Source organism: Pongo abelii, chromosome 10 (genome assembly GCF_028885655.2).
Source record: "Pongo abelii isolate AG06213 chromosome 10, NHGRI_mPonAbe1-v2.0_pri, whole genome shotgun sequence".
Classification (NCBI taxonomy): domain Eukaryota; kingdom Metazoa; phylum Chordata; class Mammalia; order Primates; family Hominidae; genus Pongo; species Pongo abelii.
In genome coordinates, this window is record NC_071995.2 from 33,412,025 (window position 1) to 33,438,530 (window position 26,506).

Below are 26,506 nucleotides of genomic sequence, written 5' to 3' on the forward strand. Positions count from 1 at the left end.
CCACAGTTCTCTTCCATGACCCACAGCTTCTAATAGATCTATAAACTCATCGCATGGCCCAAGATTCCATTCCTTGGAATCTGTGAGGCCAAGAACCCCAGGTCAGAGAACACGAGGCTTGCCACCATCTTGGAAGTGGCTCGCCACCATCTTGGGAGCTCTGTGAGCAAGGACCCCCGGTAACATTTTGGCGACCGTGAAGGGACCTCCAAAGCGTTTGTCTCTTCCAGAATTGAAACTGTAAAACTACAAATGGTTCTTCAAATGGAGCCCCAGATGCAGTCCATGACTAAGATCCACCGCAGACCCCTGGACCGGCCTGCTAGCCCATGCTCGGATGTTAATGACATCGAAGGCATCCCTCCGGAGGAAATCTTAACTGCACAACCCCTACTATGCCCCAATTCAGCAGGAAGCAGTTAGAGTGGTCATTGGCCAACCTCCCCAACAGCACTTGGGTTTTCCTGTTGAGAGGGGGCACTGAGAGACAGGACTAGCTGGATTTCCTCAGCCGACTAAGAATCCCTAAGCCTAGCTGGGAAGGTGACCGCATCCACCTTTAAACGCGGGGCTTGCAACTTAGCTCACACCCAACCAATCAGAGAGCTCACTAAAATGCTAATTAGGCAAAAACAGGAGGTAAAGAAATAGCCAATCATCTATTGCCTGAGAGCATAGCGGGAGGGACCAGGATCAGGATATAAACCCAGGCATTCAAGCTAGCAACGGCAACCCCCTTTGGGTCCCCTCCCTTTGTATGGGAGCTCTGTTTTCACTGTTTCACTCTATTAAATCTTGCAACTGCAAAAAAAAAAAAAAAAAAAAAAAAAGAATCTTCAAATGGCTATTGATGCTAAAGAAAGTTCTGAAGGAGCACTCTCCAATGCAGTTATTTCCTACAGAAGCTTTTAGGTGATTTTGTAAAAAACTGCCTCTTTTTTAAAAATATTTCAGTTTTTATCTTAGATATGGGGGTACATATGTAGGATTGTTACATGGGTATATTGGACCCAGGTAGTGAGCATAGTAACCAATAGGTAAAAAAACGACCTCTTAATCAAGAGGGTAGCTCATTACTATTTATAAAGTGCTTTCAAACATTCTTTCTTATTTTTTCTGACAACTCTGGACTTTCCCCCCTACTTTTAGAAGAAAACTAACAGTCCCAGAAATGTTTTGGTGTAAGTCAATATATGAATCCAGGTCCGTGTCCAGAACTGTTTACCACTCACCTCTCTATAAAACAGTAACTATGGCCAGGCATGGTGGCTCACTCCTGTAATCCCAGCACTTTGGAAGGCTGAGGGAGGTGGATCACTTGAGGCCAGGAGTTCAAGACCAGCCTGGCCAACCTGGTGAAACCCCATGTCTACTAAAAATACAAAAATTAGTTGGGCATGGTGGCACGCACCTGTAATCCCAGCTACTCGGGAGGCTGAGACAAGAAAATTGCTTGACCCGGGGAGGTGGGCGTTGCAGTGAGCTGAGATCATGCCACTGCACTCCAGCCTGGGCGACAGAGCAAGACTCTGTCTTAAAAAACAAAAACAAACAGTAACAGTTACTTCTCTGAAGCTATTATTTTTTATCCTGTTACATATATCGAAGACTTCATTTGGGTAACTATATTCACGATTATTTTAAGCTTTCTTTTTCATTAGCAATAGTTGGGCTAACCTTTATTTTCTGGATGGTAAAGGTGTTTTATAGCAACAAAAACAAACAGCTAAGTCAGTCCATCCAGGTACCCTGTTAAAGTTTCAAAGACCGGATCAGAATGATCTCTACTATACACACCTACCTAAAGAATAAAAAATGCTATTGCTAATAACTCTCAGTCCCTTGAGGGATTAACTTTTAGTCCCTTGATTTGCAAATCAAGTTGTAAATTATATTAATACCCCCCTTTCTGTACCTTTCCTTTCGGATGATGCTCATCTAGCATTTTGCTGTCTTGAATACCTTCTCCTTTCTCATCCCTATATTTTTTCATTCTTTATTTGAGTATAATTCCATTTTAACACAGTACCTTAATGCAAACCATTATCTCCATTTTTGCTCACTTCTTTCCCTTTCACAGCACCTCTTCTCAATAAAAGTCTATATATAGTGTGTTCCCATAGTGATGGGAACTAAAATTACTTAGAATCAATGGTTTTTATATTGTTGCTGCTGCCTGTCTCTTGGGTTAGGTCACTCTTTACAGCCAGGTCACAGTTAAGTCTATGAAAGTGAGATGAAACGATATTTACCAGAGATTGAACTACTTCTGGAATATTTGTGAATCCAGCCTTCACCATCATTGCACCATCTAGATTTCACATCTGTTTAGTGTATTGCCAATATTTCCTTTTTCCATATAATGAATTCTTTTATTGCAGTAATTGTGGTATCAGGGCACCATGCATATTCATAGCTATAAGAAGATATTATCATAGAAGAAAATTGTCATGCCATCATTCATTATGGTGCTTTGCATCTTTAAATTTTAAACAGAAAGAGAAAGAACAATCAAGCTAGTAAGCAAGAGATAACCAATCTACTTTGGGAAATGACCAATGGTTTCTTGATTTCAGGGTAGATTATAGAAAAGAGAAAAGATTGTAGTATTTTATATCTGCAAAAGCTTATTCCAAAACAAATCAGTAAATCCAGGTTACAATACCCAGGTCAGAAAGTCACATTTTTATTAATAAAAAATAACTTGCAGCCCGGGCGAGGTGGCTCATGCCTGTAATCCCAGCACTTTGGGAGGCCGCGGCCGGCGGATCACGAGGTCAGGAGCTCGAGACCATCCTGGCTAACACAGTGAAACCCTGTCTCTACTAAAAATACAAAAAAAAATTAGCTGGGCATGGTGGCGGGCGCCTGTAGTCCCAGCTACTCAGGAGGCTGAGGCAGGAGAATGGCGTGAACCCGGGGGGCGGAGCTTGCAGTGAGCCGAGATGGCGCCACTGCACTCCAGCCTGGGCGACAGAGTGAGACCCCGTCTCAAAGAAATAAATAAATAAAATAAATAAATAAATAAATAAATTGCAGCCCATTGAGTGAACTTTAAATGATCATGCTACTTTGTGAAATAGAATATCACATTACTAGATCTGCTGTGTGCTGGACAAATGCCAGCACAATGCAGTATTTTGCTGATATGGTGTGGAATAGATTTTGTGCTGCAGCAAAGCTGTCTATAGACTTCAAAAAACAAAGGTTATATGAGCATTAACCAAACTGTTTAAAATCTTACAGTTTCAAAGGACCACATGTTCTATGATTCCATTTATATGAAATTTCCAAAATAGGCAAATCTATAAAGATAGAAAATAGATTAGTGGTTGCCTGGGACTTGCGGGGATAGAAGCATTACAGGGTCGGGGCAGCGACCTTCTCTAAAATATACAGAATTTATTTTCTAGATGATAGAAATGTTCTAAATTGATTGCGGTGATGGTCACAACTATGTGACAATATTAAAAATCATTCAATTGTATACTTTAAATGAGAGAATTGTAAATATATGAGTTATATCTCGATAAAATGATACCAAAAGAAAGATCTGCCCCAAAAAGCTTTCCTGTAAAAATACATGTTCCACCCAATTAAAATGCAATGTCAATATGTATTCATCTATTTTATTTCTTAAAATAATAATGTGTTCTTTTACTATCCTTTTGCACAAAGAAGAAAAAATAGAAATCAGAATGTAAGAAGTCATTTATGATTTATTTTGCACCATTTATTTCAACTGTTTAAAATAAAAGGACCGATTTTATGCTGCTGTCAAGGTTTTGCTTATGATAAATGTTTGAAGTGAGACACTGAAATGTGAACTGATTGTGAGACGGGCTCTCCTTGGCTTCTAATGGAGGCAGGTATCCCAAGGGACAGATGCTTGTATTGCTTCAAATTCATTGTAGGAGAATTAACCCTTCGTGGTGCCGCTTTCTTCAGAGCAAGGCTTGCATATGAATTAAAGTGAAAATTGCCAGGCTCGGTGGCTTATGCCTGTAATCCCAGCACTTTGGGAGGCTGAGGCGGGTGGATCACCGGGGTCAGGAGTTCGAGACCAGCCTGACTAACATGGTGAAACCCCAACTCTACTAAAAATACAAAATTAGCCAGGCATGGTGGTACATGCCTGTAATCCCAGCTACGTGGGAGGCTGAAGCAGGAGAATCACTTGAACCTGGGAGGCAGAGGTTGCATTGAGCCAAGATGATGCCATTGCACACCAGCCTGGGCAACAAGAGTGAAACTGCATCTCTAAATAAATAAATAAATAAATAAAGTGAAAATTATGCAGTATGGGTTTCACTGTAGTTTTACTACTCTTGTATAGAGAAGGAAAAATTTCTCCTCTACCGTCTTACAATCTCTGGCTAGGCCTAAGAATTAAACTTATATAATACAGATTAACAGAAGAAAAGCTGCAAGTTTTATTGTAATTTTACTTGTACATGAAAGTCCTCACAAGACAATGAAGACCCAAAGAAGTGACCAGAAGTAGTAAACTTATATATCTTTTAGACAAAGAAATGATAAATTTGTGAAGAAGTGATAAGACAAAGCGTTTGGATTAGAGGCAGTAAATTGTGAGAAAGTCTCTAAAAATATAGAGGGGGAAACTAATGGAAGATAAGGGATATTTTAGTAAGTTTGTACAGATCTATTTCAGAGTCAGTTCCAAGTCTCTGGTGATAAAGATGTTCTTTTCTTCCTGGTACAGGGAGGGCACCTTTCTCCTGGAAATTTTAATGGTGTGTTTTTAAGTAGAAAGGGGGAGGTCAAAAGGCTTTCCTGCATCTGCTTTCAGCTCTAAATAATCAGTATGCCAAAGTGGCATATTTTGGGGTGGCATGTCCTGAAGTCCTTCACTTGTTTACTCACTCATTGCTAATCAGGACTTGATCATCTTTGTCTCACCCCTTTTTACAGCCGTCCAGCCCTATGCTTTTTATTTTATGCCATTATTTAAATCTGATGTTCCATTCCGTTCTCTACAGTTGGAAGGGGTCTAGGTTGGGCTACCTTTGGATTGTTCAAAATGCCTTTTTAAAAGGACAAAGGTCTTGTGGTCAAATCAATTTAGCAAATGGTGCATACCATATCTTGCTCTTACAAAGTCGCAGTGCACACTAACATATTAAAGGTTCTGAGAAATCCAGAAGAAAAAACAAGTATGTAACTTTATTTAACCTAATATTTCCCAAATTTATTTTTTAGTGACTCGTAGAAACACTCCGTAGAACTAGCCTCAGCAGAACACACTATGGGAAATGGTGTTCCGGAGTCATAATTATCTCCCCCTTTATTACTCTTTCCCAGCTATGACAGATCTTTTTATATTTCTTTTTTTCTTCCCAAACATGTTTGTTTTAAGCCACAATTCAAATTTGCTACATTTACTTTTTCCTGGTTATTGCCCAGTTGTTAAGTCTGGATTGCCCTGGGAAGATGCTGATTACATGGTGCTCTGAATACCTTGTGTTCTTTGCCAGTAGCTCTCCTAAAGATTTGTGATGCATACATTACTGCCCAACAGAGAATTGGGCTTGCCTCATTGCAATTTCAGAAGACAATCCTTCTGCATCCATCAGCTTGTTATTGGCTGGCACCACAGAGATGTGTTTCTCTGGCCTTCATTACTTGTAACCAACCCTAAGAGAGTTAAGTTGTATCAGGCATGTATATACCTTACAGTGGATAAGTTTGTCAGATACTTTCCTTAGTGCATATTTTTAAAGAGATAGAATAAAGTGTAAATACACATGGAATGGATGTCACCAATAAGGGTTTTTAAACACTGGAGAATTTTATATGGGGCCTGCTTTGTAGATATCCTTTTTTTTTTCAACCTATGAACTCAAATATATGAAATATATCTGTACCCTCCTTCTTTTGGCTGCCCAGCTAAGCTCATTCCAACAACGCTTCCCAGCTTTCTTCAGGTCACCACCAATCCAATCCAGGCTGGAAGTGATGAGACTGAGCTGTGGAATACAAGGAGCATGCATGGGGCGCTCTTCTGGATCCTGGGTATATAGTGGGAAACCGTTACTGACAACATGCTCTCATGGCTGTTAGATCTAGTGGGGGAAAGATAGCCAATAAACACACAAAGAAATCAAATCTTGATAAACACTTTTCAGATCACTAAAATCAGATTATGTGGGTGTGACCAAGTGGCTGCTGTAGAAGGAATGGTCTTGGAAAGCTGCTTTTGGAGATGACAGTTAGGTTGAGGATCCTAGTGAAAAGAGTGTGAACGAGGAGAAAGAAATCCAGGCAGAGGAGACAGCTGCTGCAAAAACTCTAAAGCAAGACCCAGCTTCAGGTCTTCTTTTTTTTTTTTTTTTTTTTTTGACACAGGGTCTCACTCTGTTGCCCAGGCTGGAGTGCAGTGACATGGTCTCGGCCCACTATAGCCTCCACCTCCTGGACTCAAGTGATCCTCCCACTTCAGCCTCCTGAGTAGCTGGGACTATAGGCACATGCCACCACACCCAGCTAATTTTTGTACTTTTTGTAGAGTCAGGGTTTTGCCACGTTGCCCAGGCTGCACCTCGAAGTCTTTGAAGAACCAACAGAAGGCCAGGGAGGGGAGCAAAGCGGATGAGGGTTGAGTGGGAGAAAGATACCTCCTGAGCTCTTTCAAGGAGGTCAGGGCAAGTCACATAGGGTTTTATTAATCCTGACGTGGATTTGGGAATCATCAGCATGCAAGGAGATATCTAAAGCTGGAGGCCTGGATGAGGTTGCTTTTGGGAAGTGAGGAAACAGCAAAAGGAGGGGCTTGGTACAGACCTGGACAGCTCAACCTTTAGAGGTTGAGCAGAGAAGAGGGGACTGCAAAGAAGCAGCCAGGCAGGTAAGAGTTCAGATGTCTGGGAAGCCACAGGAGAAAGTGTTTCCAAAAGCAGCACATGCTGTTGAAGAAGCCCAGAAAGAGGAAGATACAGAGGTGGCCACCGATCCAATGACAACGTGCAAGTTGTTGATGACTTTGACGAGACCAGGTTCAGTGTTCTTTGGGAGGATTGAGGAGGAATGTGATTTAAGAATAGATGTTCATGACCGTAGAAGTGGAAATATGAATATAAAGGTTAAGATTTGTTTGTTTTAAGATGGGACTTACTGTCTTTAAACTGTCTGCAGTAGAATGGAAGCAACAATGAAAATGAAGGTGGGGATAGAAGCCATATCTCCTTGGGTTTTTTTCCCCCTTAAGGAAATATGAGGCAAGGTTTTCAGGGAGGGAAGACGGACTGATTGTAGGAAGAGAGAGAAGTAAATAACTTGCTATACTGTAAACATGTAGTATGACCACTAGACAGTATTTACAGCCTGTTAGAATTTGAGAGATTCAGGACTTTTTGTTTTTTTTTTAAGTCCATCACTCTTATCAGTGATTTTGACCAAATTTAGTTAATACTGAAGTCAGGATCTGAACCCGGGGACATCTTGCTCAGAGTCTGGGCACTTTACCACTCCACTCCTCTCCACTGCCTCTCCACGAGTTACAGCTGAAACTAGTCCCCAGTCAGCACAGATCTGTCGTTTCTCCAGTTCTCCTCAGCTATGAGCATGCGTAGAGAAGCCAGAGAGTTAGGTTTTATGACCAAAAGAGAGAGATGAGACAGAATTAAATGTGTTTGCAAGTCAGTAAGTATGCGATGATGGTGAAATCAAAGAAGTGAAGAACGAGTGTTGTAGATAATGAGCAAATTGGGGATCAAAGGATAGGAAACGTCGATGAGGTGGAAGAATGAGTGGTTGGAAGAACTGCAGAGCCTGATTTGGAAGAATCAGAGGTGCAGTTATTGGTGATAACATGGCAAATGATATGGGTGTGAGTGGCTCATGTGGGTACAGGAGCAGATCACCTGTGTTGAGAAGGTTGAGGATTGAGAAGTCTGGGCCTGTCCCATGGATCTGACATCCAGGGGTCCCAGCCTTCTTGTTTTCTACAAAAGAGAAACTCAGAGCCTTGTGCCCCTGGAATTTTCAAATAAAGCATGTGATTGTCCCAAGGTATGGAGAATAGCGGCCATGCAGCCAACAATGTCACTGGGCTCACTTGGGCTAAAGTGGGTCACCTCTTCCCTTCCTTGCCCTCCCTCTACCCCGAAACTTTCCTTAACTACTGAAGGTCAGGCCTTGTTGGCCCCAACACAGAAATCCCTGTGGGGTGGGGAGCAAGGAGAACTGTTGTCCACTCCTGTCTGCAACAAAAGAAGAGTTCATTTTTGGCCAAATGAATGACAATGAATATTAGGGTCTTGGACTGCCAGAACTCCCTGCCAGTGGCACTCCCTGGGGGAAAAGTGAGAAGGCCTGTTCCCACACCCCTCTCTCCAGCTTTCTCCACCTGGACCAGATCAGTTGTTCTCCCTTACTCCCCTCTAGGATCCAGAAATTCCTGGTTTGACTATCAAGAGTAACACTACTTATAATTATTTATAGGATACATCGTTGACTCTCACATTCACTTTGTTATAAAATTTCTTTTTCTATAACAACTCTAGGTACTTTTATTGTTATTAGGCCGTAGTTCCTTACTCTTTGTTTTCTTGTATTATCACATCAGTCAGCGACCAAATCCTGTTCATTCTAACCAAGATGTTCCCCGATCTGTCCGCTCCGTATTCTTCATGTCTTCTCTCATGTTGGGCATTGGAGCAGCTGCTTAATTTGTTCTCTTTGACCTTTCTTGCTAAAGTCCACCCTCGCAACTCTCAACAGAGTCACTGGCAAAACATAGGTCTGATCTTGTGGCTGCTTTGCTTAAAAGTCTTTGATGGTTCCCAGATTCCTTTGTTTAAAGTAGAATTTCCTGCGGAATCCGTCTCCAGTTACTTTGCTCCAACCACACTAAACTGCACCGTTCCCTAAACCACAGCCTAGTTAAGGACTTTAAAGATTCCAAGCGCTGACTATATTTTGGTTCCTCCCGCTGCTTCAGAGGTTCGCGACACTAGACTAATTTAACATTTTATTCTACAAAATAGCACCGAACTTAGGCATATGCGGAAAATGACTAGCTGTTTTCCAGATTTTTCTCAGTTTCTGTCTTCTCTTTTCTTTTGATCACTGCTCCAGGCTTTCTGGGGCTCTAAGGAAATGCTCAGTCTGACTGGAGAATTTTAGCATTGCCTTCAACACAAATATAAGCCTACTTCTGTTTGAAGGTTTATCTCTGGCTGGAAAATCTGTCCTCCTCTATCTCCATTTAGTTAACCTTTACTTTTCCTTCAAGTTTCTACCCAATGGTAACTTCCTTTATAAAGCGTTCCCTGGCTCACCCAGGGGTAATCAATTCCTTAGGCTTTTGCGTGTGAACTTCTGCTTGTGTTACCATAAATTATCTGTATGTCTAACATCCTTGCTCATTTTACCATGTTGTATCATTAAATCCTCACAATTATCATGTAATCTTAAGTATTAGGATTCCTGTTTTGCAGATAGTAAACAGGGGTTTGTTACCCACCTAACCAAGCTATTATTAATATCTAATGTGACAATGGGTATAATTAATTTATAAAAGACTAAGAGCATTAAAACTGGAAGGCAGTATTATTTTTAATATATCGACTCTGTGTGGTGACAAGTGTTCATCTGTATTTTTTCTTCTTGACAATAGTGAAGGGAATTTATGATTCCTACATAAAGAAATCTTTTTAATGTTAATTAAACTAAACTATAAGAATGCTGCTGTGCTCAGGTGCAATGCAAATAATGAGGTGAGTCTATCTCTGCCATCTCAAGCTAATCCCCTCTCCCCTGAGGAGCTGAGACTCAGCTCCCTGGAGGTGAAAAGCTAAAGCATTCCCCTGTTGTGCCATTTTCTCCCCTTTCTCTCGTGCATTATTTTTCTTACCCTGGTTATTCTTGATGGGAATTTTTAGCAGAGCTCAGCACCATCTTATCCCAGGAAGAAAAAAAAATTGTAGGAGATAAATGTATGATGAGTGGTGCAAAACACAACAGTTGCAATCTTTTAAATTTATTGTGGAATTAAAGAACATGCCCCTAGAATATAATCGCTGGCAATTCAAAAAGCAAGGATTTTTAGCAAAATAAATAAGACCAGTTTTCTTCCTCTGGGCCTTGTGTCTGTTTATCTCAGTGAGTCTTTCACCTTAACCAGTCTTGCAGGCCAAGCTCTTCCTTTTCCTTAATTAGCATCAGGAGTTTTCATTAGTTATTTTACGAGTTGTTAGTGATCCTCATTAGCTTTGCTGTGGTCTTAAATTTTCTTGACATTTACTGTTTCACTGCATAAGATTTTATGGTTAATTCCCAGAGTATATAAGCCAGATTATTAGCCGTTATATTTTTTACAACGTATATATTCCCATTTCAGAATCTCTTGTATCTTAACATTTTTCGTTACAATTTTATGTAAATGACTGGCATCCAGTTCATTGGGCTTCCTGGTATCTTTTTTATACATATTAAATAAGGAAAAATAAGTAAATATATATATAATTCACTCAGTTGATAGATTTTTCAAGAAAGAAAAAAATTAAGATGATATGTTTCTACAAAAAAAGAATGTAATGAAATACTGTAATTTGACTTTATAGCCAAATTAGGGGAACACTACTATTTTCCATTCTACAGTTATTCTGCACTATGCTCCAAGTATTGCACAAGGAACAGAAGGCAGAAACCAAGTAACCTGACAATATATTGGAGAAGAATTATAACAAGTCAAGTTATTTTGAAGATTTAGGTGTATTTTATTTCAAAGTGCATTGTTCTCCCTTTGTGCCTCCTTCTCAAATAACACAACACAGGAAGCTGTCATCTTTGTAATAATTTTTTTTTGTGATTAACCACTTGTATACCTGTTTTATTATTCATTCCATGGTCATCAGGGCCTAAAGTGTGCCAGGTATTAGGGACACAGGATAACAAGGCAGAAAAGGATCATTATATTCAGATGCAGAAGGAAATGTAATAAATATAAAATGTATAAAAAGTAAGTAGTCAGTTTCAAATAATAATCAGTGTCATTCTGTCAACACTTATTTTCTAAGTATGTACTCTATGCTAAATACTAATCTATAAAGTAACTCTGATGGGTGAGTGGAGGGGGAGGGGAGCCATTTTATATTAGTTGCTCAGGGAAGGTTTCTCTGAGGAGATGACATCTGAAATGAGACTTAAATAACAAGTAAAAGCAGAAGAGTTTTTCAGCTGAGGTTCTGGGAGTCTGTGGATAGATTTCAGGAGGTCTATAAACTGGGATCGGAAAAATAATTACATCTTTATTTTCACTCAACTCAGACTGAAATTTAGCATTTTCTTCTATTTGAATGTAGACAACAAATCTCAGTGGTACTAGTAGCACTTGTTACTTTGTTACCAGTAGAAAGTATAGTTTTTTAAAATTATATCTCAGTTTTCACAGGTGTCTTGAAATGTTATCATTGCTTTGAAATATGAGATTTCTTGGATGTGATATTAGATCTGATTCTAATTGTGTTAATAAAGAAACACATGTATTACTGTATTGATTATTTATTACTGGGTAATGAATGACCCACAGTTTGGGAGCTTTAAACAATAACCCATGATTCTGTTGGTCAGCAATTTGGTCTGTGCTCAGCTGGGTGGTTTTTTTTTTTTTTTTTTTTGAGATGGAGTCTGTCTCTGTTGCCCAGGCTAGAGTGCAGTGGCACGATCTTGGCTCACTGCAAGCTCCGCCTCCTGGGTTCACGCCATTCTCCTGCCTCAGCCTCCCGAGTAGCTGGGACTACAGGTGCCCACCACCACACCTGGTTACTTTTTTATATTTTTTAGTAGAAACGAGGTTTCACCGTGTTAGCCAGGGTGATCTCGATCTCCTGACCTCGTGATCTGCCCGCCTCGGCCTCCCAAAGTGCTGGGATTACAGGCATGAGCCACTGTGCCTGGCCTCGGCTGGGTGGTTCTTAAGGACTTGCCAGGATTGCTCGTGGGGTTGCAGTCATCTGACAGCCCCACTGGGCCAAATAGTCCAAGATGGCCTTCCCCTCATGCCCAGCAGCTGGTGCTGACTGCAGGCTGGGCCACATGGCTCCAACAGGCTACCCTGGGGCTCTTCACATAGTCACAGTGTTACAAGACAGCAAGAGCATGAGCCACAAAGCCCCGTGAGGCTCAGGCTCAGAACTCCCCAGCACTTCCACTGTCTTCTGTGAGTCATAACAAATCCAAAGGCCAGCTCAGTCAGTTTGAGAGGAAATTCCATGGGTTGTGACTTCAGGGAAGTGTGATTAATTGGGGGCCATTAATATACTTATCTGTCACCTACCAAGTCCTAATTTTTTTTTTTTTTCCTGAGACAGGGTCTCACTCTGTAGCCCAGGCTGGAGTGTAGTGGCATGATCATGGCTCACTGCAGGCTTGACCTTTGGGGCTCAAGCAATCCTCCCACTTCAGCCCCCTGACTAGCTGGGACTATAAGTGTGCACCACCATACCTGGCTAATTTTGGCATGTTCTTTTTTTGTACAAAATGATCTTCTGGATGGGGCTCACCATGTTGCCCAGGCTGGTCTCAAACTCCTGGACTCAAGTGATCCTCCCATCTCAGCCTCCCAAAGTGTGGGGGTTACAGGCATGAACCACTGTGCCCAGCCTATGTCATAATTTTAAAAATTATTATAATAAGTTGGCCGGGCTTGGTGACTCACGCTTGTAATCCCAGCACTTTGGGAGGCCAACGCAGGTGGATCACTTGAGGTCAGAAGTTCAAGACCAGCCTGGCCAACACAACGAAATCCTGTCTATAGTAAAAATACAAAAATTAGCCAGGTGTGGTAGCAGGCACCTGTAATCCCAGCTACTTGGGAGGCTGAGGCACAAGAATCACTTGAACCTGGGAGGCAGAGGTTGCCGTGAGCCAAGATCATGCCACTGTACTCCAGCCTGGGTGACAGAGCAAGACTCTATCAAAAAAAAAAAAAAATTATAGTAATTTTAACATGTTTGGTGTTTTTTGTAATTTTGTCTTTTACACTTTTTAAAATATTATTCTGAGAAGAGGTACATAGGCTTCAGCACATTGTCAAAGAGGGTCACGGCACAATATGAGATTAGGAGCCCTTGATCTAAGGGCAGGGAGTTCTGGAAAGAGGAGTAAAGAAGCCTCAAGGCAGAAGCAAGCTGGCATGTCCAATGGGATAGAGGAGCAGAAGGAAAGCTCCTGTGGCCGGAGCCAAAGATTGAGGGGCAGAGTGGTTGGAGACAGAGGTAGGGCCAGATCATGTGACTTCTTTGAAAGCTTTTGAAACTTGCAGAGGGACCTCCATTTCCCCACTGCACCATACTCACAGAGTGCGAAAAGTAGGTATTCTATGTAAATTGTATTTTATGATTTTTTTGGGGTCATTGCTAACTTTTTTCAGTTATCTTGGCAGAAATAAGAAAATTCTTTTTTGCTATTCCATATATCTATTCTGATGTCAGAGTCTGTTGTTTGTTTGTGTGTTTGTTTGTTTGAGACAATCTTGCTCTGTTGCCAGGCTGGAGTGCAGTGGTGCGATCTCGGCTCACTGCAACTTCTGCCTCCCAGGTTCAAGTGATTCTCCTGCCTCAGCCTCCCAAGTAGCTGGGACTACAGGTGCGTGCCACCACGCCCAGCTAATTTTTGTATTCTTAGTAGAGACAGGGTTTCACCATGTTGGCCAGGATGGTTTGATCTCTTGAACTTGTGATCCGCCCACCTCAGCCTCCCAAAGTGCTGGGATTACAGGCGTGAGCCACCGTACCCAGCCCCAGAGTCTATTGTTTATAAAGGATGATTGGGCAGTAGCTTTCTAGAGCTGGGAAAACCACATTTCAACAGTATTATATACCAATATTTACTATTTAACAAATTCAGGCATATTTGCTTAAAATAATCTCCTTTAGAGAGGCAAGAAACAGAAGCCCATTTTTTTGTTTTTAGGAAATTCATAGAAGCCATTGGTAAGGTTCTTTTAAGTTGTCAAACTCTATTTTCAGAAGACTTCTATGTTGACACTTGTGACCTATAGTATAACAGAATTGCTTTAAGAGGTCAGCACCGATAAAAACAGAGGGAAGCTGAAAAGAGAGGATTAGGCTAAAGTCAATTGGTGGAGTAGGCATAGGTGAATTACTAAAGTGTTGATGAAATGACTGTGTTGGAGTTACCAGTTTATTATAATGAGAGCTAAAGTGAGAAACACCAGACAGCCTAGAAGCATTCTGAATAACAAGGGGCTCCAACCCCTTATATATAAATGAGGTTACGTATAGTAGGTTGAAAGCAGGTTTCCAAAACAACCAATTAGTTTGTATAGCTTCAGGATTGATGATTACATTCCATAGGATATTACATTAAATTGATGAAATCTGCACGTCTCCGGGGAACTCCTTACAAGCTAGCCAGTGAGCTTTTATGATGATAAGATACAGAATGGATAAAAATCTTCTGATGCCAAAAAAGCTTTGGCCCTGCCCAAGTTAGGATCTATATTCATATTATCACCAGGTAAAGTGTCTTGCAAACTTTCTTAGCTTTCATTGTTATCAGACTGCAGTTCATGACTGTGAGGTGTCAAAGACTCTCTCCTTAACCAAGCTTCAGTCATGCTCTGCTAATGTCTCTTTTGGACCAGGCTTCAACCTTGCTCCACCCCCAGCTTTGGCCTGCCCAGCCCAGCCTTAGCAAGGAATTCTGCTAAGTCATCTCCCAACCCTAGATATCTAATTACCCTTGATATCTGATCAAGGTCTTCATCCTCCACCCTTTTGATGTCTAAGTCCTTGGACTGCCTTTAGCAAGAGTCCTGTAAGGCCAGCTTAGCAAGAATTCCCCTGCCCTTGATGTGTCCTTTTAGCAATTTCCCATCCTTTGACCTCCTCACGCTGTTCTTGGCTATAAATCTTCACTTGCTCTTGCTGTTTCAGAGTTGAGCCCCTTCTTTTTCCCCTCCAATTGCAATGGTTTTGAATGAAGTCTTCCTTACCATTTTAACAAGTGTCAGAATAATTTTTTTAACATCCGTCTTTACACCACAGTCAACAACCCCTTATCCTCCCCAAAACTCTGAGCTAACGCCACTACTTAGAGATTACAGTGTCTGCCTATTTTATTAGCTGGAACTGCTTCAGTGATTCTGGAGCTGAATTTTTCATTTTTTTACATGAAAGATTATGTGTTTATAATTTGTTGTTTTCACATGTGCATAAACAGAACTAGGAAGAGCTGTACTCAGGAGTCAAGTCAGAAGAAAAAACATCACCATGTTCAAATAGACAACTGAACATAACTCTGAAAACCAGAGGCAAAGGCAGTTATTTATAGTTAACATCTGTAGAATATAGGCCGGGTGTAGTGGCTCATGCTTATAATCCCAGCACTTTGGGAGGCCAAAGCAGGAGGATTGCTTGAGCCCAGGCATTCCAGACCAGCTTAGGCAACATGGCGAGACCCCACCTCTACAAAAAATTTAAAAATTAGCTGGGCGTGATGGTGTGCATCTGTAGGCCCAGCTACTCAGGAGGCTGAGGTGGGAGGATCACTTAAGCCTGGGAGGTCAAGGCTACATTGAGCTGTGATTAAGGCACCTGGGCAATGGAGCAAGACCCTGCTTCTACCAAAAAAAAAAAAATATTAAATTTGTAGAAGGCTGGGCACAGTGGCTCACACCTGTAATCCCAGCACTTTGGGGGCTGAGGCACAAGGATTGCCTTCCCGAGTTTGAGACCAGCCTGGGCCACATAGTGAAATACCATCTCTACAAAAAATACAAAAATGAGCCAGTTGTGCTGGTGTATACCTGTAGTCCCAGCTACTTAGGAGGCTGAGGTGGGAGAATCACTTGAGCCTGGGAGGTCAAGGCTGCAGTGAGCCGTGATCATGCCACTGCACTGTAGCATGGGTGACGGAGTGAGACCATGTCTTTAAAAAAAAAAAAAAATCTGTAGACTATGAAGCAAGACGAGAGACATTTGAAAGCATACGTAGGAAAATCAGGTATACTTCTAGAGCTGGCTCTCTGTTAGGATAGATAAAGATAAACATCTTTAAAATGTTTCTAGTGCTTGCACATGTCACCCTACCCTCCTGCAAAGATAACAGTGCATTTACTTCTGTCACTATAGATTAGTTTTGCACACATATTCTTTTCTTAGGGCTGCCGTAACAAAGTCTGGTTGGCTTTAAAACAACAGAAATTTATTGTCTCACAGTTCTGGAGGCCAGAAGTCAGAAATCATGGTGTCGGCAGGGCCATGCTCCCTCTGGCAGCTCTAGGGAAGGACCTTTCCTTGCCCCTTCCTGTCTTCTGGTGTTTGCTGGCAATCCTTGATGTTCCTTGGCATGTAGATGGGTCACTTCAGTCTTTGCCTCCATGGTCACGTGGCCATCTTTTCCCTGTGTTTCTTCACATAGTCTTCCCACCCCACACGCAGAGGTATGTGTCAGTTTCTGTGTGGCTGAATTTCCCCTTTTTATAAAGACAGCAGCCCTATCAGATTGGGCCTCCTCTAATGATCTCATTTTAATTTTTACCTTTGTAAAGACCCTGGGAGTTAGGACTTCAACTTGTCTTTTTTTGGGAGACAACTGAACCTACATAGCATGTTTTTGAACTTTACATGCAGAATCATATTGTATGTAGTCTTTTGCATCTGGCTTATTTCCGTCAATATATTAGTGACATTCATCCATGTTGCAATAGCAGTTTCTATTCATTGTCAGTCCTACCTACCGCTATATCAAGGCTCCACAAATTATGATGTGAAGGCCAAATGCATCATGACTCATTTTTTTCCCATATGGATATCTAGGTATTACATAAGAAAATGTGGTTTTTGGCTTCTGTGATACTTTTTCCCATATTTCTCTTTGTTTGAATAGGAAACAAATCTAATTAATCCTTAATTAAAAGAAAACTTTTATATCCCATCTTTCCATAACTGTGAATATGTTACATGTATAAATGTTTATATCTATTATGTGGTCATTATACATTTTGAACTAAAACATAGCTTATACTTGCCATATAAGTTTATGGAAAAAGTTAAATATTTTACTTAACTGATTGATTTATATCCTGTAACTTTACACATAAGACCTGGTAATACAAGCTTGTTGTTAAAAAAAAAAAATTGAAATGATCCAGAAGGACATAAAATGAAACTAATAGGCTCCTCTCCTTATCCCTGTGGCTTGCCCAGTCTAATCCTTTATAAATCACCACTATTGACAGTTTTCTGGATATTCTTACAAATATTTTTTCTGACATGGAAGTGTGCATGTATCTGTGTATGTGTGTGTTCACTGTATTTCTAACTTACCTGGGATCCTAATATGCATACTAATCTATAACTTGCTTTTTACATTTAATAATATATTGTGACTACATTTCCATTTTAGTACAATAAAGTTTCTCCTCATTCTTTTTTTCTGTTTTTGAGACGGAGTCTTCCTCTGTTGCCCAGGCTGGAGTGAAGTGGCCTGATCTCGGCTCACTGCAACCTCCGCATCCTGGGTTCAAGTGACTCTCCTGCCTCAGCCTCCCAAGTAGCTGGGATTACAGGCGCCCACCACCACGCCTGGCTAATTTTTTTTTTTTTTTTTTTTTTTTGTATTTTTAGTAGAGACGGGGTTTCACCATGTTGGCCAGGTTGGTCTCAAACTCCTGACCTCAGGTGATCCACCTGCCTTGACTTCCCAAAGTGCTGGGATTACAGGCGTGAACCACAGCGCCCGGCCTTTCTCATTTCTTAAAATAATTTTATAATGTTCCATTCAATGGATGCATGATAATGTCTTCCCCAAATAGCAAACATTTAGACTGTTTCCAATTTTTTGTGTAAGTATACATGGATTTATTTCTCTTTTTATTTACTTCTATGAAAACATACTTAAGAATGATTTTTAGATGTTGAATTGCTGGGTAGTATATATGTGCTTTTAAGTTTTTGACAGATACCACTAAATTGCCATTCGAAAAAAGGCAGTAACAATTTACACCCCATGAGGTATTTTTATTATTATTTTTAACTACCAGGACTTTATACCTTGTAAAATCTACAATAAGAGAGTTATGTATTGACTGTTTACTCTGTTGTTTCAGAACAATGAGATGGTGGAGCTACAGAGAATACGGATGAAGGATGAAATCCGAGAATATAAGTTCCGGGAGGCACGGCTCCTTCAGGACTATACTGAATTGGAAGAAGAAAATATCACATTGCAGAAACTAGTGTCCACGTTGAAGCAGAACCAGGTAAGGTTTAAGAAATTTTGTGAGTTATACTGAAGATGGATCTACATCTTCTGACCACTAGGGTTAAATCTCCTCTTTATTTCTCAGGAAGGAACTTGTCAGAATTTATTGTTACTCTTTTATCTTCTCTCTATAGCATTTATCTACTGAAATGTCCCAAACCTCCTATTTCAGCTAAAATATAGAAGGAAAAAATACACCTGTAAGTAGTATAGTTAGTGTACACTAAAGTTTTATTGAATAAGAAAAAGAATTTTAGTTTTTATTTTAGCTCTGCGTTCATTTATTTCATAAGTCAAATGTATCGTAACAAATTTAACCTGACAACTTCTCATTAAAAGCCTGAGTCTTAGCCGGGCGTGTTGGTATGTACCTGTAATCTCAGCTACTTGGGAGGCTGAGGCAGGAGAATCACTTGAACCCGAGAGGTTGAGGTAGCAGTGAGCCCAGATTGTGCCACTGCACTCCAGCCTTGGTGACAGAGTGAGACTCCGTCTTAAAAAAAAAAAAAGAAAAAAAAAGCCTGGGTCTGTAAGCTTTTCTGTGAGCTTAGGGTCTCCCTACAATCACTGGTCTCTCACTCCCTTAAAATTTTTTCTGTAAATTGCTTTCAAATCATAGAGGGGAATGGATTATGAAGTATAAATCAAGAAAAGCAAAATTATAAGAAAAAGAGGCCGGGTGTGGTGGTTCACACCCATAATCCCAGCACTTTGGGAGGCTGAGGCGGGTGGATCACCTGAGGTCAGGAGTTTGACACCAGTCTGGCCAACATGATGAAACCCCATCTCTGCTAAAAATACAAAAATTAGCCAGGCATGTTGGTGGGCGCCTGTAATCTCAGCTACTCAGGAGGCTAAGGCAGGAGAATTGCTTGAACCCGGGAGGTGGAGGTTGCAGTGAGCCAAGATTACACCACTGCACTCCAGCCTAGGTGACAGAGTGAGATTACGTCTCGAAAAAAAAAAAAGAAAAAAAGAAAATGCCTGTTTTCTTTTTCAGCTGTAACCTGACTACAAAGATTACATTTGTACATTTAAATGATTTTTTTGCTGTAATGGGACTTTGATAGCTTAATTTTCCTGATTGGTTTGCATTGTGGATTTTCAGAGCTATTAATTATTGAATCTGTAATTTTAGAAGAATTTATTTATGAATACAGTTGAATCAAGTAGTTAATTAAGCAAAGGTGAATTGGATGTTCGAGTTCTTTTCAAGGTGCTTCCTCAGCGACACCTCTATTCTGGTCTAAACGCTGTTGCCACCTCTCAGTTCAGATCAACAGCCTATGTGCCAGGCGCTGTGCTAGGTTGGACAGACACAAGAATCCGTAGGGCATGATCCTTGTCCTCTGTAAACTTAGAAGCCAGCCCAGATGTATGCTTTTACCTCACTCCCTTCCTGAGTTGGTATCTACATGATACACTGATTGATTGATTGATTGATAGATGCAATGTTTTGATAGATATAAGGGTTAAGAGGGAAAAGAAAAAAAATCCAGAAGAGAAAAATCCATGTAGTGGCACAATTAAAATTTGATTTCTTTCTTTCTTTTTTTTTTTTTTTTTTTTGTGACAGACTCTTGCTCTGTTGCCCAGGCTGGAGTGCAGTGGCATGATCTCAGCTCACTGCAACCACCACCTCCTGGTTCAAGCAATTCTCCTGCCTCAGCCTCCCGAGTAGCTGGGATTACAGGCATAAGCCACCACACCCAGCTAATTTTTGTATTTTCAGTAAAGACAGGGTTGTACCATGTTGGCCAAGCTGGTCTTGAACTCCTGAGCTCAAGCGATCCGCCCACCTCAGCCTCCCAAAGTGCTGGGATTACAAGCACGAGCCACAGCGTCTGGCCGAAATTTGATTTCTGATCATTGCCACTTCCCCCAGATTTGGAGTGCTGGGGGGAAGGCATGTAAGGGGACAGTTTCAGTCCATCAGAAAAGGGCTACTGGAGTCTCCCCATGTGTTTCTGCCTCATTCCTTCTGTAAGCACTGAATCCCCATATGTGTGCTGAGGGCTGGCCATTCCAGAAGCTCCCCAGGTCTTGATTTGGCTGGGATAAGTGAGCTCACAGTGGAGAAATGTAGATTTAGAAAAATACATTTGTAAAGATGCTTCTCGAATACTTTTTAAAATAAGAAGGGTTTTTTTTTTTTTTTTTTTTTTTGAGACCGAGTCTCACTCTGTCACCAGGCTGGAGTGCAGTGGCGCGATCTTGGCTCACTGCAACCTCTGCCTCCCAGGTTCAAGCGATTCTCCTGCCTCAGCCTCCCGAGTAGCTGGGACTACATGCATGTGCCAGCACGCCTGGCTAATTTTTTATATTTTTAGTAGAGACGGGGTTTCAACGTGTTAGCCAGGATGGTCTCGATCTCCTGACCTCATGATCTGCCCGCCTCAGCCTCCCAAAGTGCTGAGATTACAGGTGTGAGCCACCGCGCCTGACCTAAGAAGGGTATTTTTTTGTGGTCCTTTTTTTGGTTATTGATGAAACACATAGAGGATTTGAAACAAATTTACTCGAAGTGCAGCTATTTAAAGTGGCCCTTCCTTCCCGATTCCTACACTCCTCACTGCTCTCTAGAGCATGGTGAGAGCACGACCAGCAGTCTCCCTGGAGGGCCTTCCCCGGCCGCATGTGTAGACTGATGGACTCAGGAGGTTAATGAAGGCCAGTATTAGATATTCCTGAAAGACTGCCAAGGTATCCCTTGAGTATTCATTAACCCAGATGCTGGTTCTGGGAGAATTTGTACTGTCATTCCTGTTGTGAGTTTCCCCATGCCCTTCTCCCAGTAATTGAAACATGGAATCCAATGGTTAACTCAGAAGTTTTTTAAAAAGGAGGGGGGACTTACACATTTTTTATTTCCAACATGCCATATGCTAATTTTCCCAATTAAGTATCTAATTAATTCATTCAAAATCATTTTCTGCACAGAGCGCCATTCTGGTTTATTCCCTGAAATTGGGGGAACTGAAATGCCACAAGTCTCTCCCAGCTAAGAAAATGCTGTGTTTGTTTCCAGTAGTAATTGATCTTTATTTATAGATGCTAGCATCTATCATAAACTCTCTCTAATCAGTAAAGTTTTTTGGTTTCTTGGGTTTTTTTTGAGACAGGGTCTTGCTCTGTCACCCAGGCTGGAATGCAGTGGCTTAATCTCGGCTCACTGCAACCTCCACCTCCTAGTCTTGTGACTCGGCCTCCTGAGTAGCTGGGATTACAGGCGTGTGCCACCATGCCCAGCTAATTTTTGTATTTTTAGTTGAGACAGGGTTTTGCCATGTTGCCCTCCCTATGTTGCCCAGGCTGGACTCAAGTGATCGCCCACCTCCGCTTCCCAAAGTGCTGGGATTACAGGCATGAGCCACCATGCCCGGCCCTAATTAATGAAGTATTAAGTACAATATTGTATGTACAAATGCCACAGTTTTTTAAAGAGATGACAATGAGTAGCATTCGGTCACAAAATTGGGCTGTGTTACTGTGTACCGAAGTTCCCCATACGTTGTATAGTCCTTCAGCCTGGTTTGATGTTTCTCTAAACAGCAAAGCTACTACCATTTAAAAATGCTTAGTTCAAAGAATTTTCCCTTCTGAAGTATTATTTTTCTTTTAGTTATTTATTGATTATTTTCTAAGTACAGTGTAATTATTGTTTAAAAAACATCTCTTACTTTATATAAAGAGTCTATTTATTCATTTGTTTACATTCCATTTCCTTCCATTAACATATAGCACCTACGATAGAGCCTGATCCACAGTAGATATTAAATAAATACTTGTTGAAAGAATAAAAAACTGACCAGGCACGGTGGCTCATGCCTGTAATCTCAGCACTTTGGGAGGCTGAGGAGGATCACTTGAGTACAAAAGTTCGAGACCAGCGTGGGCAACATAGGGAGACCTCATCTCTACCAAAAACAAAAAAAATTAACCAAGTGTGATGATGCACACCTGTGGTCCCAGCTACTTGGGAGGCTGAGATGGAAGGATTGCTTGAGCCTGGGAGGTTGAGGCTGCAGTGAGCTGTGATCACACCTCTGTACTCCAGCCTGAGCGATAGAGTGAGACCCTGTCTCAAAAAAAAAAAAAAAAAGGGGAAAAAAAAAGCAACAATTCAGTCACACTTCTATTATGAAACATTTCCTCCAATGTCAGGTAATAATATATAAGAATATCGCCCTGGGCGCAATGGCTCGTGCCTGTAATCCCAGCATTTTGGGAGGCTGAGGTGGGCGGATCACGAGATCAGGAGTTCGAGATCAGTCTGGCCAACGTAGTGAAACCCCGTCTCTACAAAAAATATAAAAAAAAAATTAGCCAGGCATGGTGGCGGGTAACTGTAGTCCCAGCTACTCAGGAGGCTGAGGCAGGAGAATCGCTTGAACCCGGGAGGCAGAGGTTGCAGTGAGCCAAGATCGCACCACTGCACTCCAGCCTGGGTGACAGAGTGAGACTCCGATCCATCTCAAAAAAAAAAAAAAAAAGGCCAGGCGTGGTGGCTCATGCCTGTAATCCCAGCACTTGGGGAGGCCGAGGCGGGCAGATCACCTGAGGTCTGGAGTTCGAGACCAGCCTGACCAACATGGAGAAACCCAGTCTCTACTAAAAATACAAAATTAGCTGAGCGTGGTGGCACATGCCTGTAATCCCAACTGCTAGGGAGGCTGAGGCAGGAGAATGGCTTGAACCTGGGAGGCAGAGATTGCGGTGAGCTGAGATCACACCATTGCATTCCAGCGTGGGCAACACGAGTGAAACTGTCTCAAAAAAAAAAAACAAAAACAAAAAAAAACATAAGGTAATATCATAAAAGACCTAGGAAACGTATTCAATTCAGTTTTATTTCATTTAACCGGTATTTCAAGGGTATCTCTCTATGAGATCATGTACTTTTTAGAGACAAAAGATACAGTCACTGGCTCAAAGAGCTTGTAGTCCCAATAGGGACTCCTAGCAATTTGTGCAAATGAATATTAAAGCCACATGTTAGGTTTGGCAACACAGGGATAGATTAAGATCTTTAGAGTTCCTAAGCTCTGAAAGGATTATGATATCTAACCTTGACCCTCATGTAGTTAAAAATAAAGTTATTAAACTATGAAGTTGCTATAAGGAATCCTAATAAAGCACTTATTTTTCCTATGGTGACTGCTTTGATGTTGTCTTTAAAATACCAAACACCAGTTTTTAAGCACCTTCTTGTTCTGTTTCTTGCTTCCTCTGCTTTGCTGGGGCTCTAATCATATGGTGCAGCCTTACAACAACGGCACAGAAAGGAGTGATGAGTTTGCCTCAGTGGGCACCAAAGACTTCACAGTTAGGATGAGATTCTTTACTTAGGTCTTAAAAGAGGAATAAGAGTTTTCCAGATGACAGCCTTTTCCCAGGCAGAGAAACATGAAACAGCTGGGCGAATAGTAGGAGCTTGTACCACATTTGAGTGAGTGGTGTGAGTGAAGCTGCCCAGACAAAAAGAGATCAGGGCCGGGCACGGTAGCTCACACCTGTAATCCCAACACTTTAGGCCAAGTCACGAGCATCACTTGAGTTTGAGACCAGCCTGGGCAACATAGTGAGACCTCGTCTCTACAAAAAAAGTTAAAAAAATTTGGCGAGAGGATGACTTGAGTCCAGGAGGTTGAGGCTCCAATGAGCCATGATTGTGCCACTGGACTCCCGCCTGGGTGACATAGCAAGAGATCGGGTCCTACGGGAAGTCTAGGCCATCAATTGAATAAATACTACTGAATTTTAAACTCTGCAATGCAGACTAAATTAATGTCTTCAAGTCAAGCCCGGAGTTAGCAAACTTTTTCTGTAAAGGGCCAGATAGTAAGTATTTTAGGTTTTGCAGGCCACATGATCTGTCTTGCAACTACCCAGCTCTGCTCTGGTAGAAGCAGCCATAGACAACATGTAAACAAATAAATGGGAGTGTGTTCCAATGGAACTGTCTACACAAAAATAGGTGGTGGGCTGAATTTGCTCCAGAGGACATACTATTTTTTTTTTGAGACGGAGGCTCGCTCTGTTGCCCAGGCTGGAGTGCAGTGGCGCGATCTCGGCTCACTGCAAGCTCCGCCTCCCGGGTTCACGCCATTCTCCTGCCTCAGCCTCCCGAGTAGCTGGGACTACAGGTGCCCGCCACCACGCCCAGCTAATTTTCTTGTATTTTTTAGTAGAGACGGGGTTTCACCGTGTTAGCCAGGATGATCTCGATCTCCTGACCTCATGATCCGCCTGCCTCAGCCTCCCAAAGTGCTGGGATTATAGGCGTGAGCCACCGTGCCTGGCCAGGACATACTATTATTGGACAACCTCTGGTCTAGGCCATCAGTTTAACAAAGATTGCAGCAAAACAGGTCTACAATGCTAACTAAAATAATGTCTGCAAATATAAGCTTATCACATAATCTGGGGCAGTCAGAGGGTTGGTTGAAATACTAGGAAAGGTTGGCAAGAGGTGTCCTATGTTGTCCAGGGAAAGAAAAGGAAAGGGTTGGGAGGAAGATGACTTTACAGTTTTTTTTTTTTTTTTTGGTTTTGTTTTTGAGACGGAGTCTAGCTCTTTTGCCCAGGCTGGAGTGCAGTGGCGCAATCCTGGCTCACTGCAAGCTCCGCCTCCTGAGTTCACGCCATTCGCCTGCCTCAGCCTCCCGAGTAGCTGGGACTACAGGCGCCCGCCACCATGCCCAGCTAAATTTTTTTTTTTTTGTATTTTTAGTAGAGACAGGGTGTCACCGTGTTAACCAGGATGGTCTTGATCTCCTGACTTCATGATCTGCCCGCCCCAGCCTCCCAAAGTGCTGGGATTACAGGCACGAGTCACCGTGCCCAGCCCAACTTTACAGTATTTAAGCAGGCCTGGAAGAAACCATGACACAAGGAAACACACTGTTGTCTGAAGCAATTTCCAAGTTGCCTTTCTTACAACCACACTGAGGGCAATCCTTGCTTCTCCTTTCATAAGGAGGCAAAGGCCCTTCTGATTTCCATACCCTTTCATCCCAAGTCACCTGCAGCAAAGCAGTAAATCATGTTGAGTGTGCTTTTATGGATTCCTCTCTTCCTCCACACTTCATCCTCAGTTTCCCCCTGCTTCCTGGCTAACAGTTGAGATTCCTATAATCAGAGAATGAACCTTCCGTTTCACTACCAGAGATAAAGTGAAAAATGCATGTTTTTGCTTGAGGTAACAACCTAGTTGAAATGCAGTCAGTCAGCAAGTATAAAGGAAAGGTGGCTGGATGCTTTAGTGTGGGAAAGGTTGTTTGCTAGGTGGAAAAGGTTGGAGAGAGTCAGTCACAGGGCAGGAGCAGCAAACTCAAATGACCACAAGCAGCTTATAAATAGCATTAAGATGTAAAGAAAAAGTAGAGGCTGAGTGCAGTGGCTCACGCCTATAATCCCAGTACTTTGGGAGGCTGAGGTGGAAGGATTGCTTCAGTCCAGGAGTTTGAGACCAGCCTGGGCAACATGGCAAAACCTTGTCTCTACAAAAAAAAGGAAAGAAAAAAGCCAAGCATGGAGGTATGCGCCTGCAATCCCAGCTACCCAGGAGGCTGAGGTGGGAGGATTGATTGAGCCTGGGAGATCAAGGCTGTAGTGAGCTGTGATCAAGCCACTGTACTCTAGCCTGGGCAACAGAGCAAGACCCTGTCACAAACAAACAAACAAAAGAAAAAGTAGATGGAAAAGAAACAGCCAGTGCTCACTTACAGGTGATTTTTGTCCTCTGTGAAGATGGGCCCAGTGTTGCCTGAATTTTTTATTTTTTTATTTATTTTGAGATGGAGTCTTGCTCTGTTGCCCAGGCTGAAGAGCAGTGGCATGATCTCGGCTCACTGCAACCTCTGCTTCCTGGGTTCATGCCATTCCCCTGCCTCAGCCTTCTGAGTAGCTGGGACTGCAGGCACCTGCCACCACACCCCACTAATTTTCTGTATTTTTAGTAGAGACTGGGTTTCACTGTGTTAGCTAGGATGGTCTTGATCTCCTGACCTCGTGATCCGCCCGCCTCAGCCTCCCAAAGTGCTGGGATTACAGGCGTGAGCCACTGCGCCCAGCCTGAACTTTTGATTTTTTTAAAAAAGAAGTCAGAAGTTTTCAAATGTTTGTGAAATCATCAGTTTTCTAAATATTGGTAATCAATTCCAAAAGTTTTATAATGTGTTACAAGCCAAATAAAACACATCCATAGGCTCGATGATCTATGGGCACCACTTGTGATCTCTGCTCTAAAGCA

The 26,506-nt window shown here is 41.9% G+C and overlaps 1 protein-coding gene across 10 annotated transcripts in view; it reads left to right on the forward strand.

Moving 5' to 3' along the window:
* Positions 1-26,506, forward strand: part of BICD1 (BICD cargo adaptor 1) — a 274,370-nt gene that overhangs the window by 168,809 nt on the left and 79,055 nt on the right. For all 10 annotated transcript variants that reach the window (XM_063712107.1, XM_002823090.4, XM_054527085.2 and 7 more), the window contains exon 3: positions 18,098-18,250. In XM_063712107.1, the coding sequence (XP_063568177.1) occupies positions 18,098-18,250 (153 nt within the window). The remainder of the gene's footprint in view (positions 1-18,097; positions 18,251-26,506) is intronic.